The sequence below is a fragment of the Bombyx mori genome, chromosome 27 (genome assembly GCF_030269925.1).
Source record: "Bombyx mori chromosome 27, ASM3026992v2".
Classification (NCBI taxonomy): Eukaryota; Metazoa; Arthropoda; class Insecta; order Lepidoptera; family Bombycidae; genus Bombyx; species Bombyx mori.
Window position 1 is genome coordinate 3,758,273 of NC_085133.1, and position 16,627 is coordinate 3,774,899.

Here is a 16,627-nt window from a genome sequence, read left to right on the forward strand (position 1 = left end):
GATTCTATGAATTTGTCGTTTGTATATCTATTTCGCATCTTTGTATCACTTACAGTTCTCCGAGTCTTCTTTCAGCGTCCGTCCATTCGGACATGTCGTCTTGGCTGCAATCAATATAATTGTTCATCAATTACTACTATTACTACTATATACTTTTTACTGGTGGTAGGACCTCTTGTGAGTCCGCACGGGGAGGTACCACCACCCCGCCTATTTCTGCCGTGAAGCAGTAATGCGTTTCAGTTTGAAGGGTGGCAGACGTTGTACTCTTGTCCCAAGGTGCGACATTTCATTGTAGATGTCTATAAGTTCCGGTAACCACTTAACACCAGGTGAACAGTAAGCTCGTCCATCCATCTAAGCGATAAAAAAATGTGTTAAGCTTTTCAGATAAAAGGTTCGAAGAATAAATGGTACAATGTGTTTAATATTTTCGAAAACTCTGGTTAGATTAAGTTGAAATTTTAATTTAGTTACACAAAATAGCTACATAACCAATAAGTAAATATACCTATTTTCTTTTATTGAATTATGTTAGGGGAATCTTGACAGATTTTTACCTGTAGGCCTTCCTTAAAGAGTCGAATCTTGCTAAATCCGCTTCCAACTCTGCTTTGTTCACCGAAGACATATCGTCTCTGTCATCCTTCATATTCTCATCAGGTCGGATCGTGGTGGATACTTTAAAGCCGGCCGATACTAAAGCTCCTGGGAAATGTGATGACAGCGCATTATTTAAGTGAATTAGCAATATATTACAAATTATTAATTATTAATTTTTTATCTATTTATTTATTTATTATACACAATAACAATTATATATTATATTATAATTATACACAATCACGTCGGGGTCACCAGTTGTAGGAATATACGACAAAGGGAAGATCTTCCACCGAGCGGGTGATATTGCTCGGTAGACCGACGGCCCGAATGTTGTTGTTCGGAACTTGTATATATGCGCTTTATCTTGAAAATATCGTAAGCGAGATACAGGCATCTGTCAATTATCTTGCGTTGTATGATGGCTACCCGCCACACACATTAAAAACTAAAAATATACGCATTAAGTAACAACAAGTAATAAAAATCTGGCTAAAAAATGTTTTTTTCGCAACTATTGACGAATTTTAGTGTTATCAATAAAATTTAGATATATTTGAACTAGTCAATTTGGATGTGGGGTCGCACATGATGACACCAGCGATAACTAGATACGCAGCGATTTCACTTTTTTTTATTTTCTTTTTGTATTGCTTAGGTGGGTGGACGAGCTCACCGGCCCACCTGGTGTTAATTGGTTACCGGAGCCCATAGACATCTACAACGTAAATGCCGCCACCCACTTTGAGATATAAGTTCCAAAATCTCAGTATAGCTACAACAGCTGCCCCACCCTTCAAACCGAAACGCATTACTGCTTCACGGCGGAAATAGGCAGGGTGGTGGCACCTACCAGTGCGGACTCACAAGAGGTCCTACCACCAGTAACTATTATTCTACATTAATACCAACTTCCAACTTCAGATTGAATATTTAACAAAGGACTCTCCCCCCCCCCTACTCACAAGGATCGTCTATAAGCTTGCAGCTAAAGCTAAAGCAGTGGATTGTTCATCGTTATTCGCGGTCAATCGTATTTTGCGATTCGAACTAGGAACTCGTAAACATAATAAAACAAATTACGCTATCTTTGGTCTGCTAAGAACATTTTCATGGCTCACCCTTTTTGTTTGGTCTATCCCTGTTGGCGCTATACGAAGACTCCAAGCTGTGCTTCCTTCGCATCTGTGAAGGTATCGAAATATATTTATCCTGTAGCATGGTTTTTATGACCTTTGGATGCGCCGGAGAAACGTCATCAAATTGGAGCGGTAGCGGTGACCGCATCGCGAGATAAGTACGCTACCACTTTGAGACGTAAGACCAAAATATCCATATTGGTTGAAAAGTGTATGATAATCGCTTTCTTAATGGCTAACTTAGTCACCCTTAGTGATTTGTTTATTTATTTGGGAAACTAAAAGGACAAAACATCGACTTTAATTTTCATATTTTTATTGCCCTTGTAGACAGATAAGAGCATACGGCCCACCTGATGATGAGTGGGTACCGGCGCCCATGGACATCAGCAATGCCAGGGACAGAGACTTCTGCCTGCCCTAAAACCCAAGGTAAACAAACACCAAACAAGTTTCCATAATTAATGTTATTTTTTCCCCTACCATTTCGCCGGTAGACTAGGGGATTATTCCAGCTACGCGCGAACGGGTAGGTGAGCTCCAGGCTCAACCTAAGAGAATTTGATAGCACTAACCCTAGCAAGAGGACGATATTCAAGCAGGGTTGCTTATGCGTTTCGCTGCCACGTAACAATGGACTTAATACCTATATAAATAATTTTATCTTAATCCAAAAACAAAACTCACCTCGTCGTGAGTAGTGGCGGCCCCGGACTCCAAGTAGCTGATCAGCTTAGCCTCGCTGCTCAACTCCAAACTCCTCTTTCTGGCTAGATTCTCCCGACTGGAAATGTTGGGTTGCTTTTATCAGCATAGCTCTCAGGCACACACGCACACGTACAAATAAACGGACCCGCTCATAAATTTTAACAGTCATGTGAGTGTGCGTTTCGGTTTGAAAGGTAGGGCAGCCGTTGTACTGCAAAAACTGAGACTTAAACCTCATATCTCAAGGTGGGTGGCAGCATTTATGTTGTAGATGTCTATGGGTAACGAGTACGTCTATGCAATAAAAAATAATAATAACGATAATATGAGTGAAACATTAACCGGTGTAGACTCGGCAATACAGCCTAAAACCGTTCTTTAATATTTATTTCTCTATGATCATCGTTCACCTCTGAAAGGTTTTTATTAATATGTAGTACGCAATTATTATTATCAGAATAGATATGCACCTCTGTTTATGAGCCCCGGAATAGTTGTATCCTTTGCTCCATTAAAGATTAATTAATTGTATTTTTTGCTCACAAATTAACATAAAAAATAAAACCTTAATAGTTCATCACAGCTTTTTTGACGACGTTTTCTTACCTGTCTCCGTGATGAGGATGGAACCTGGCTCGAGGTATCAGCACGGCTGGTGCGGGGGGAGGGGGCGGATCGTGACTCGGGGGATCCGAGATCACCAGCTTCTTCGAAGACGAGGGTCGCTGTGCACATTTTCGATAATTCAAGTGAGTTTTAAATTATAAGTTGAATGACTTTAGGGTAGAGAAGATTTTAGCTAGATATAGATTGGTAATGAGTAATTGTGTGATCTTGAATCACCATTTTCTACCAGTAAATAAAATTGCTGGCGTTGTTTTCGGCAATCGTGAACGACTATACTCTATTCCAATTACGAAGTCCCATTTGACAGATATTATTCTTATGTTATTGTGTGTGTGCGAATTAATTGTATAATGATTTAGATTGATTGTGTATTTTTTAAATGATGTTTACGAACATGAACAAAAAATGATTATTATTTCAAATTATGCGAAACGTGAAGAGTTACGTTTCAAAGGAGTGTCAAAAGGGACTTCGTAATTGGAATAGAGTATATAACTAAAAATACTGCTACGCCGGTAAGAGTAACGCCATCTATCGTCGAATGATCGAACGAATATCGAAGGACCTAGTAGCACCTAGAACGCTCGGGAAGTACAACGCCATCTATTGTCAGATAGCGGAAACACAATACTCGAAATGTGTGGAATATTCTTGATAATTCTAGGGATGTAGTATCGGCTATAAAAGCGTTGCAGGGATGGCACGCAGTCAGTTAGCAATCAGAACTATTCGAAGCGAAACAGCGAACGGATCACCAGAAGCGAAGCGGAAGAAGCGAATTGAGAGTTTTAAAGTGTTTGTTGAGTGTTCTAAATGCTAATACAGTGTTATCTTGTAATTCGGTAGATTTTTTTTATTTATCCCGAACCCCAGAACGTAATAATACTTATTTTGCTATTTTGGACATATAAACAAAGGGTCTTTCATCCTTTTGTCTTCCGCCGAGCGGGTGATATAGCTCGGCAGACCGATAATCCGAATGGTATAATTCGAAACTCGTTTATAAGCCTACCTAGAAAATGTCGTTAGCGATATTCAAGTAATTGCCAAGCGTCTTGTGCTCTGCGATAAATACTGCCACACTATTATTGCTTCGAATGTTTTACCGACTGTTGACAGTAGGATGCAGTTTAAAATATTCACATTTAACCCTATCAATAAGAGTGGGGACTTAGAAATGGTTGCACAACGTTTGGGATTTGGCATTGACAGGATAAAATGAGAAGTTTTTTTTTTTTTAAAGCTTATATGGGTGGATGAGCTCACAGCCCACCTGATGTTAAGTGGTTACTGGAGCCCATAGACATCTACAACGTAAATGCGCCACCCACCTTGAGATATAAGTTCTAAGGTCTCAAGTATAGTTACAACGGCTGCCCCACCCTTCAGACCGAAACGCATTACTCCTTCACGGCAGAAATAGGCGGGGTGGTGGTACCTACCCGTGCGAACTCACAAGAGGTCCTACCACCAGTAATACCTAACGTTACACACAAACAAACGAGGAGATTAACGCAGTATATCCTAGTAAGGGCAAATTGCTTCAAAGTTACCTTGGCGGGCATGTAAGGCAGGGAGGCGTTCTGGATACTGGTGTTATCACGAGGCTCGCCTTGCTCACTGATAAGAGCTCGCCGGTCGTTCCGCTGCTTCGGCATTGCTCCCTGGAGTGCACAACTGAATGTAACTAAAGATGAACCCGCAGTACTTATAAAGGTATCTTTTCAATTTGGTATTGGCCAAACCGGCCACCTGTGTGTTTAGTGCGAGTTTTTTAACTTTTCGATCGCGTAAAAGTTAACTGAAATTTGTATGGAGTCGGAACAGCGCCTCTAGCGGCAAATGATGAGAAGCTGTTTTACTCCATACAAATTTGAGTTAACTTTTACGCGATCGAGAAGATAAAAACTCGCACTAAATACGCAGATGGCCGGTATTGAGTCGGAACAGCGCCTCTAGCGGCAAATGATGAGAAGCTGTTCTACTCGATACAAATTTGAGTTAACTTTTACGCAATCGAAAAGTTAAAAAAAACGAGCTAAACACACGGGTATTAAATGGCGAGCTGTCTAGTCTAGATATCGCAAAATGAATGCGGCCGGCGCACCTTCTGACCTAAATCTTGTGTTAAGAACCAACAAAATGGACTTCGTCATTTAAATATGACTCAAAAACTACTGGTAAGATCTTGATAAAATTTAAAAGGTAACAGCTGAGAAACACCAGGTTTCAGTACATAAAAATCGGTTCCCCAAATAATCTGAGGTAACAACACATAAAAAATACAGTCGAAGAAGCCCCTACTCTTTTCAAGTCGCTAAACTAGTATTTAGCTTGGTTTTGCTGTAGTACATCAATTCCCGTATGACAGTGGAAGAAGCTGTTATACAATATTTAGGATATATATATATCGTCTGTCTCACAATATGGTAGCTACGAAACGATAAGTGATCGTTCGACCATGTAGATTGTAGAGCAGTGATGGGCAAAGTACGGCTCCCGGGCCAATTCCGGGCCGCGAAAGTATTTAATCAGGCCCGCCGAGATTCCATCCATCCTGAATATTCTAGTCAGCATTTTGGCGCGTAAAATAAAATGTGACATTTAAAGTTATAATTCAAATTATCGAATTTTTAATGAAAGCTCCAATTCGTCCGGGGTGTTTTGAGCTTTCATTATCTCATAATTAATTTGTCATTTGTTATAATTCTCTCGGCAGTCTGTCACAGGTATTAGTTTATTTATTGGAAAAAAAAAAACATTCTTTTCACCTATCTATCGGTGAAGCTAAACTAGCCGCGAAAAAAACAATTCCATATGTCTCACACGCCTAACAAGGCGTAAAAGTATTTTGTTTATTAAAAAGCTTTAATACAAAATGCAATTTTTCTATATTTCTGGCCCTCCTCTAGAATTTTTTAATTTTTGTGGCCCGCCATTAAAACTGTTTGCCCACCACTGTTGTACAGCAATAAAAATAGAGTTATGAACCTGATGTAGAGTAGGCATGCCCTGAATGCATGTGACGATGGACCGCTGCGGTGGCTTGCTGCGGCGACAAGCTATTACCGCGCATGCGGCCAGTACCACCGTCAGGAGAGCTCCGGCGACCACCAACGATATAAGGACCACTGGAAGCGCACATAAACATTTTACTTCATTTCCATTCGCTTAATGGGTAAGAAGCCACTGACAATCGCGCCACGTTAACTGGTCCCGTGGTAAGTTCGTAAAGAACTTGTGTTACAGGTACCAGATAACGGAAATAAATGTAACATTTTTATTATATACATACAATAAAAGTCGTAGTGGCCTAACGGACAAGACGTCCGGTGCAATCGTGTTGAGCAATGCAACGGTGTTCGAATCTCAGGCGGATATCAATTTTCCTAATGAAATACGTACTCAACAAATGTTCACGATTGATTTCCACGGTGAAGGAATAACATCGTGTAATAAAAATGAAACCCGCAAAATTATAATTTGCGTAATTACTGGTGTTAGGACCTCTTGTGAGTCCGCGCGGGTGGGTACCACCACCCTGCCTATTTCTGCCATGAAGGAGTAATGTGTTTCGGTTTGAAGGGTGGGGCAGCCGTTGTAACTATACTTGAGCCCTTAGAACTTATATCTCAAGGTGGGTGGCGCATTTATGTTGTGGATGTCTATGGGCTCCAGTAACCACTTAACACAAGGTGGGCTGTGAGCTCGTCCATCCAACTGAGCAATAAAAAAAAAACAAAAAAACATATATTTAACATACATCCATAACCCTGGAAAATACATTTATTATATTTATCATACAAATATCTTCCCTTGGCGGGATTCGAACCCGCGAACCCCTTTTGTAGTGACCATGTCACTTACCACCACACCAGACGGCCGTTAAAGCCGATAAAGAAGTGTCAGATTAGTCCTCCCCAAGGCTACACAACGATCACGACCTCAAGTACCGACCAAGGCCGTAACCAGGGTGCAAATTCTCAGGCAGTTTTTATTTATTGCTTAGATAGGTGGACGAGTTCACAGCCCACCTGGTGTTAAGTGGTTACTGGAGCCCATGGACATCTACAACGTAAATGCGCCACCCACCTTGAGACATAAGTTCTAAGATCTCAGTATAGTTGCAACGGCTGCCCTACCCTTACCCGCGCGGAATCACAAGAGGTCCTACCACCAGTAGTAATAATCTCTGGTTTCCCTTCAAAACGTATGTATTATAGAACTAGCTCATTCGATGGAGTCAAAGCTACCTTTCAAGTTGATCTGACAAGTACTGCCGGAGTACCACTGGAAGCATTCGCAGAGCACGCGTTTGTCGTCTCTGGAGTAGCACGTGCCGTGATAGTTGCAACGCGCGCATCCCACCGGCTCCGCTGCGATACAAACATACAGAAGGTTTTATTAACTGGATAATGATGAAACTAAATAATAAAAAATAATAAATAAAGTTTCAGGGACACGACATTCAGTGACTTTAGGTAATTTTTTTACACCTTGAGTTACGTTATTGGAGTTTTAGTAAGGACCCATAATTTTTTTTCAAAATATATTATGACCTATCACTCGGGAATAGTGTAGCTTCCAAACGGTGAAAGAATTTTTCAAATCGGTTCAATAGTTTCGGAGCCTATTCAATACAAACAAACACACAAATTTTTCCTCTCTATAATATTAGTATAGAAGTATAGATATAGACATAAAAACATCATTGTGTTTTTGTCGCAATTACACTAACCAGAACAAATTCGGCCGGGATACAGATTGTTCACGCTGAGATCTGCGAACCCTTCTAGGCAGCTACAAGTGTAGGTCCCTCGTAGGTTGAAGCACTGCGCGTGCTCTGAGCAGTCATGGAACTGGCCGCTTGTACACTCGTCGAAATCTGTCCATGATTCAATATTTCATATTAGGTGGTCGACCGCTGGTGGTAGGACCTCTTGTGAGTCCGCGCTGGTAGCTACCATCACCCTACCTGTTTCTGCTGTGAAGCAGTAATGCGTTTCCGTTTGAAGGGTGGGGCACCCGTTGTACTTGAGATCTTAGAACTTATATCTCAAGGTGGGTGGCGCATTTACGTCGTAGATGTCTATGGGCTCCAGTAACCACTTAACACCAGGTGGGCTGTGAGCCCGTCCACCCATCTAAGCAATAAAAAAAAGTCTACGTAGAGAATTTAATATCTTAATATGACTATAACAAGAATGACGAACGAATTTCTTCTTCATCATGAGCGCTATAGTACCAGCAGAGTACATGGTATCTACTGGTGAATCGTCACTCTGACTCGTGGCATTTGGCAGTGTTCAATTGTTGCATACCACTAAATAGTCTCGTCAAATGTCGTTTAAGAAAGAACATGCCAAGAAAGACCTTGTAGGCAAGTTCATACCAAAGATATCTGGAAAAGCATTGTAAATGAAGGCAGGGCTTATATCTGCTGTGGTTGCTAAAACAATTCCTCAAAGCACTGATATATATTACGGTATAAACACAGACATAATCGAAATGCTCCGTATACAGAAGCTTACGTAGATCCAAACTGAGTCCATAACTATAGACAGTAGAATGTCTAAGCAGAATCTGGTCTTGGTGGTGTCCATGAATATCGGCAACCACTTACGATCCGACATAAAGCACGCTACAGCTGTGACAGCGATAAAAAATAAACAGAATGCAGGATGAGAATTTTGAATAAGTAATGGCAAACGTACCAAATGAATGTAAGCATGAGAGTTTATCCTATCAACAATTTTGTTCAATTATATGTGAATTTCCGTTTAAAATTGGAGTAAACACGACGGTTCTTCTTACCACTAACGTCCATTTTGTCCAACAATTCGCTAGCAGCGTGCACATCAGTCCCTCCGAGACTGTAGTTATTATTTCGCAGATATTTCTCTAAAACTTCCTTCAATCGGTTCTCGTGAGCATTGTCAGAAAGCTGGAAGAAACATTAAATTTTCACAATGGAGCTGATGGATTATCATTACTTGTTGGCGACAATAAAGAAATAAATTGTCCATTTGAATTACTAGTTGTTCACCATGCAGTGTGAGTTTGAACCCATAATGTCCTTATTTCAAGTGTTAGCAGTTCTGCGTCCTGACTTGAAAGGCTATGCATAGACTCAAGGTGCGTAGCGGCATCCTCCATGTTGTGATGTGTGAACCCCGGGTGGGTCTTGATTTGTTGACACATTTAGTGCCATCAAAGTTTAATGTTAAAAACATAAGCGTTTTTATTTCATTTAGTTGAAAACCTAAGGACCTTTAGACCAACCTTTAGAGGGAAGTAACCTTTGGACCAATAAGAGCAATTGAAGAATTGAAGTACGTTTTGTGATGATAGACTTACCTGTACATAGAAATCGTTCATTACTCCCTGATACCCAGTTCCAGTATCGTTCTGAATTTCAACTGGATGGAAGCCGGCAATATGGATACCATGGTAAACGTCCCTAAGATCTGATTGCATCACCATCCTGTTGATGCCTTCATGAGTGGCCACGGCTAGAGCTTGGTATTCTTTACTGGAGTTATCAGAGAGGCTTTCTTGGAATTGCAAGCGGCTTTCCCCTTGAGAAGCCAGTGCTAATTTCACAGAGTATGTATAGGTAGCTGCAATTATAACAAAATTTTATTGAATTAAAATCTCTGAATTGAAAAGATACACTTCTTTAAATCAACTTCTTTAAATTAAGCATTTTCAACTTACGTTTGCATGGTCTATCGGGGAACATTCTAGCAAAACCTGGTCTGCACACACATTTCATGAGTCCATCAATTCTCTGGCATCTTTCGTTTCTCGAAGCTTTACAATCAGGCTGACATTCTTTTCCAAAACCTGGTCCTGAAATATTAAAAGACATAATTCGAAATCACACGTTTGGTGTTCTAACTATTTTCCTATTAAACTTACCATTTGCATTACCGACGTTTGTTGTCTCCAAGTAAGGTGCCCCAGCCAGTAGGATCTCACCAAATAGAACTTGAGATACACCGTTGCTATTGACTTGTTCGTTTCTGGTTAGGTCATCAAATTCAGTTTCAACGCTAGTGCTGACTGGAGGTGAGTGACCGCCGTTCTGAGACTTGTTCATAACAACAAAGAATGTATCACTGTCGTTTGCTCCGTCGGTATCAATCTTCTGTATGTTTTCTGTTACGTCGCTGTCTCTAATAATGAAATTATCGTTTTCTTCCGAAGAAATAGTGACGTCATCTAAGGCTATTTTCGTTTTAGCCGAAGTCTCTTGCACTGGCGTTGGTTCAACTTGAATGGGAATATGTTTGGTCACTGTTTCGATTATGGTAGTCGGTTGAACTTGTGTCTGTACTTTTGTAACCACGTCGACTATTGTGGACGTGTGTGTGTTTGTCAGTACTAGGGTTTCAGTTACAGCCCCTTCCGATTGACTCAACAAACTTGTTTCTGTCAGAGTGACCGTCAATGTATGTGTTAGGTTCACGTAATCGATACTGGATACAGTTTTCGGTGGTTCCGATAATGTTTTCGTAAGTGTAACAACCGTGGTCCTGAATTCGGTCTTTGTCGGAACTATGTCGTCTGATATTCTGATTTCATTGCCGGCGTGATGTGTTGGTTGTAGGTTAGGACTGATATTTTCCATGCTCGAGGTTATTATATTTGATTGGTGATCTATAACATTCGGAATTTCCAGAATGGGTGTTGGAGTACTTTCTTTAAGTACCTCGGTCGGCTTAATGAACTCTTCGTTGGCAGAGCTTTCAGAACTTTCAATTATATTGGGCGGCGATACGGCTGGATACCGTGTAGGTATTGGTCTTATAATCTTCTTTATAGATGTGTGTCTCGTCGGGTATAAAATATCAGATCGAGATAATGTTCTTGTTGGTTTTATAGCAGTCGGCTTAGGAAGTTTAAATTTGTAAGTACTAGATTTTCTATCATCCAGCCGAACTGGATATGGTTTACGGACTCGATTCTTATTGTCTAATTGAATTGTCTTGTTCTCCGTGGTTGTATCTTCAACTGATTCACTAGCAACTGAATCATGTTCTTCATTCGTTTTATTTTTTTCAGTTGTCACTGTTGTTGTGGGTTCAGAATTAGAAGCCTCATTTGATTGTTCGTATTTCTCAGTAGTTTCTGGTTTTTGCGAACTTAACTCTTCACTTCGTTCAGAAGAATAATCTACTTCATAAGAATAGGAATTATCAGAAGAGGGTTCCTCGGGTAGTTGAGCCGTAATTGAAGATTGGTCGATTGCTGGGAATTGTACAGATGTTGGGCCAAAGTCAAAACTAGAAGAGAATTCGACACCGGATGATGTCAACCAGCCTGAAGATGTAGGGGTTGGGAACACTATATTAGGTATTGAAGCAGAACTTATTTCACTCGATATATCTCTTGGGGGTGGTAATAGTTGGGAGGATGGTTGATTGTTATTATAAATGGGACGACGTACGTTGTTCAATATATCGTAAATCGGTCTATAGGTTGAAATGTCATCTCGATTATGAGGCCTGAAGGTAGATACTTCTTCTCTTAAATGTGGTCGGTATGTTGATACTTCATCTCGATTAATAGGCTTTCTTACAGGTCTTTGCGTTGAAGGTCTTGTTGTTTTTTGAGGTTTTAGTCTATAAGAAGGAGGTGTTCTAACTGGAATAGGCCTTGGTGTGATAGGCATTCTGGGAGGTAAACGAACAGCAGGGGGCATTCTCGGTGGTGGACTCATACCCATAATCATTTCATCATTTGTAGATGGTTTGAAATTGTAATCCATTGTAGGGGGAGGTGGTGAAAGATCTATTATTTCGGTTGACGTTTTATTTGAACTTGATTCAGTTGTGATTGTTAATTTATGTAATGTTGACTTTTCTGTTGCCTTTTCAACAATCAAAGGTTTTTTGTCCTTAATATGGACTGTTGAAGTAATAATATTGGTATCATTAAATACCTGAGTATAATTGCTTTTGGAAAATTCTGGTCTCGAATGCTGTTTATCTTTCGAATGTGATTGACCATAATAGTATTGAGTGTTCACATTTGGAACTGGTTTTGGGCTGGACGGTATTTCTTCACCAATATTCAAGTCTAAATTACTTTCGTAAGACGCGTTAGTTGAATTTTCCATCATATGGTTTATCTGCCAATGTGGTTGTTGTAATTGGTGGTCAATTATCGCACCATTATTCATGGTAAATGGCCTCGGTTTCATACTTTGGTACTTATTTTCGTAAATAGGTTTTATTGCGTTACTTTTGAAGCCAGTTCTATTGTTCGCTATGAATGGTTTCTCAGTTTGGGTCCCGTGATTGAAATCCACTTGTTTATTTTTGTTTGAAGATTCCTGCTTGGGTGGATTAAAAACTTCATCTTGAAGCAAAGTTATCTCTGTTGATGATGTTGAAACTTTCAATTCATTCGAAGCACTAATAACAGGAACTTTCATTGATTCTAAACTGACTTCACCGTCGGTATCGTACGTACTGTCAGATTCATCTTCTCCATCATAAATCTCTTCAGAGTTTTCATAAATCGGTTTCTCCCTTTCCGTTAATGTTGTTGTTGATATGTGACTAGTAGTAGTTTCATGACTGTTATCCCTAATAGGAATGTCATAAGCTTGTTGATTTATAGCCCCGAAATTAGCTGGTATGTAATTAATTTTATTTGGTTTGGTTGTTAACGGTGGGGTTGTGGGGCGGTGTTGATCATTAAATGTAGCTTTAGTAAATGGTTTGCCAAGGTTCATGTTGCTATGAACATGTCCAGAATGTTGCCAATGCGGAGGAGGCTTTCCAACACCCGGAAGTTTTTCTCCATAATCAGGACCATTTTCATTATGATCGTGTATAAGAGGAATTGATTTCTGTGTTGTGATATCGATTTTAATATTGTGAATGACGTTATCGTTTAAAATACTAGAATACCACCCGTGAGAGTTTGTTGGAATGTTAGGAATTAGTTTTGGTGGTCTCTTCTGATCAGCTGCTATAACGTCACGATTTATTTCGTGAACCGGCTTTACATTATTTGCAGCCGGTCCGGTTTCTTCATTGATCATGGGGAAATTAGCATGACTGTTAAGAGACGGTGGCAGTGTGGGGCGTACAATTTCTGTCACTATAGGTCTTTCGGCATTGTTGTTGTAGTGCGAATGACTTAAAATGCTCGACTCCGTTTTTCCTGTGGAACTCTTGTTCCATCTATTATCTCCAACGAAATCTCCTACAGGCGTTCGATTATTAATTTTATAATTCCCAGCAGGTGCCTGATCAAGGGCAGGTTTCTCAACGTTTTCGTTGAAATACTTATGACCTACAATAGTGCCATCAATCTTGTCTGATTCACTCTTAATCCATTTACTGTCACCAACTATAACGCTAGGAGCACGACCATGTTCATCATAGATAAATGGATTTTTCTGTCCTTGTACATTGTGCGTCTCATATAGACCTGAATTATCTTCCACTCGGATAGCGAAATTAGTTCCAATAGGAATGTCAGTATTTAAGCCAACGCTGGAGGATGTACCTATTGAAACGGGGGCACTGGAACCAATAATTTGCCTATCGCCAACATTGCCCGCAACATTTGTAGCTGTATTCAAAGTTACAGTATAACTAGTATCATCTTTACTATCACTATGACCAGCAATGGATTTGTTGACCATATTCAATGAGGACGAAATTGGAAAAGAATGTGCTGGGTCACTTGAGACCGATGGTCTATGTGCCGGCCTGTTTACATTAGCTAATTTATTGTACGTATTTACGAAGGAAGGTGCTACAGGTGGTATATGAATAGTGTAAGATGGAGTTGGCTTATTATTTGGTGCTTGAGACGCAAAGTAGATTTCCGACGTCACCTTAGGGGGTAACTGTTCTTTAGGAAGCGAATGTTGAGGATGTTGAGCATTTAGAAACACTTTCATATCCTGCACCGGTTTTGTATGAACAATTGGTCTTTGGTTGTACGGCTTATTTTGATTTTCTTGAGTATTTTCTGTATTATAAAATACGTTTAGCGGCGGTGGGGGTACTGCCAGAAAATTTTCATATTCTTTGTCGATAAATTCTTTGCCATCTTTTCCTTTTATTTGATTTAATTTGCCAAAATCAGTATTTGCACTATAGAGGTTTGGTTTGTAAGCAGATATTTGTGGACTGACTCGTACATGACCTTCTTGGTTATTCGGCGTAGGTGGAAAATTGTTTATATCTGGTCGTTTATTTTCATTCCATTTTACTTTCACATCATTCCTCACTGGCTTATTATGGGTAGCTGAGTTCTGGTTTTGGGGTTCTAATGGGAAATTCACGTTTGGGCCATTAAATATCTGATTACCGTTAGGTGCTACATTATGAACGTTTGTCATTTGAGGAGCATCTATGCTGAAACTTCCAAAGTATCCTGGTTCTGGATAAGGCAATGGATCATCCACATAATCACCAGTTTTGTGTGGTTCAGATGAACCAGCAAAAACTAACGCAGTTGAACTCCCGTGAGGAATTAAAACATTAGCAACCCTAGAAGGTTGGATGTCAACCAAAAATGGTTTACTGGAATCTGGACTCCCAGTGATAGTGTAATCAGACTCTGTCTTTATTTGTGTGTTCACAATTTCTGATGAGCTTGGACTGTTATCCAATATCTCTTTTCCTTTCATGTCTTCGGTACTCGGGTTGAAATTTGTGTTATATCCATTAGGTTTTTTTGCAGGTTTGGCTAGCGAAGGAATATAATCTAAGAATACAGGCCGACCGTGATTACCCAACACTGTATTTATAGTTTTTATTTTTTCTGGTTTTATTACTTGATCGTGAGCCGTGTGCCCTGGAGAGGGTTTACGAAAAGGCATCTTATTTTCTGTGGCAGAATAAGAGCCATATGGCCTTTGTCCATTCAGAGGCCGGGGTCTAGGCTTGTTCTTGGGTACATCAGGCGGTCTTAAATCAAATGAATCGTCTACTTTTACTTCTGGCTGATCACTCATCGGTTTTTCATTGACTAAATACTGTTCATTAGCCGATACGAAACTATCAATTGGTGGTGGGTTAACTTGGTTGTGTAATTTTATGCCACTGGCAGCCAATGTTAACGGTCTTCCGACAGCTGGTGTCCCAACTATCAGATCGGAATTCGCTGTGATGATCTCACCTGGACTGATAGGTATACCGCCATTAACTAAAGGGCTTTCATGAATGAATTTCGGTGGGGTGATTGGTGCTTTTGGATACTTATGCTCGGTTACCCATGCCAAATTTTGATGTAACGTTGCATTAGTAAAAACCAACTGTGATTCAGATGTTTCTAGTTCATCAACGGGTATGTATATAGGAAAATTATCTTTTTTTACATCTATGTCTGTATCGATTCTTTTATTAGCACTGTAAGCAGTCAGCTTCATAGCTGGTTGTTGAGTAGTTGTCGTTGTTTTGTCTGCTATGTTGTCATGTCGCTTAATAAAACCGCCTGTCATCTTTTCCAACACTGGGGCTAGCCGTGTTAATCCTTTTATGCCTAGAGTTCCTAATTTTAACAAATCAGCGACAACAAATTTATTTTTGTTTGGTTTCTGGACTTGGTCTGGTTTGTTTTTCTCTGGAGACTTGTAAATTTTATTTGTTTTCGGAGGTCCTGGAGCCTGTTCGTTTGTTAGCAATTCGCTTTCTTCTACAGAACTTGAATCTTTTTCATCCGAGTAATCGCCAATTATTTCAGTATATTTCTCTACTATTCTATCTGTGGGTGTCAATTGTGAGCTGCTTTCATACTCATAGGGTTCATATTGAGTTTTTTTATCGAGAGTTTCTTTCTTTGTGGACTTAAAATCTAAAATTGTACCGCCATATTGTGAGGTTTTCAAGCCAAAGTTTGATGATGCCATGTCGACATTTATATGCTTAGTATTAAGTCCTTCTGTTTGTGAATGGCTGCATGAGCATGAAGTCGTGCATGGTACATGACTGACTTCTGAAGGTTGGATTATATCGAAATTTCCCTCGTTGTCAATCCTTTTGTCAGCTTTTGGGAAACTATTCACGAACATATTGCTCAGTGACGCTGTTGGTTGAATCGTTTTCACTTCCATATATTTTGTCTGAAACGAAATGGTAAACTTTAGTAATAATTCAGAAATAACGAAGAAAAGGGTTACTTTGTTAGATCAAAAAGAAATTAAAATCTTTGGTGCACTACAGTATTGGATATCAGCATTTCAAATAAGCAGACTTCTAAGGTTTGCGTGGATTTTGGATTTAGGGCGCCTTGGGGTCAAATCTTACTTTCGTCGGCTGTAAATCGACCAATATATCTGTAGCAAACAAATTTGTCAGAGATTCTGTTGTCACAACAGAAACTATTGTCTCGAATGTGGAAATAGCGCTTCTTTTGTTGTGCACAATCGTCGTCAAATACGTATATGTTGTCATACAAGTCTTGATAATGTAATTATGCTGCATGAATTGATTCAACGGAAATAAAGCACTTATTTGCTGTTGATTGAAAAATGTAGCGACTGCCGAAGATATTAATTGTTTTGGTCTTATTGAAGT

At 39.8% G+C, this 16,627-nt stretch overlaps 1 protein-coding gene across 1 annotated transcript in view; it reads right to left on the reverse strand.

Annotated features, from left to right (window-relative positions):
- LOC101743303 (uncharacterized) overlaps positions 1-16,627 on the reverse strand; it is a 123,680-nt gene that overhangs the window by 4,672 nt on the left and 102,381 nt on the right. Inside the window, exons 5-17 of the mRNA XM_062676682.1 lie at positions 9,999-16,173; positions 9,795-9,929; positions 9,435-9,697; positions 8,892-9,021; positions 7,816-7,962; positions 7,331-7,453; positions 6,069-6,208; positions 4,631-4,741; positions 3,057-3,175; positions 2,430-2,526; positions 1,725-1,788; positions 561-708; positions 54-104 (exon numbers count right to left, since the gene is read on the reverse strand). Coding sequence (XP_062532666.1) covers positions 54-104; positions 561-708; positions 1,725-1,788; positions 2,430-2,526; positions 3,057-3,175; positions 4,631-4,741; positions 6,069-6,208; positions 7,331-7,453; positions 7,816-7,962; positions 8,892-9,021; positions 9,435-9,697; positions 9,795-9,929; positions 9,999-16,173 — 7,703 coding nt within the window. The remainder of the gene's footprint in view (positions 1-53; positions 105-560; positions 709-1,724; positions 1,789-2,429; positions 2,527-3,056; positions 3,176-4,630; positions 4,742-6,068; positions 6,209-7,330; positions 7,454-7,815; positions 7,963-8,891; positions 9,022-9,434; positions 9,698-9,794; positions 9,930-9,998; positions 16,174-16,627) is intronic.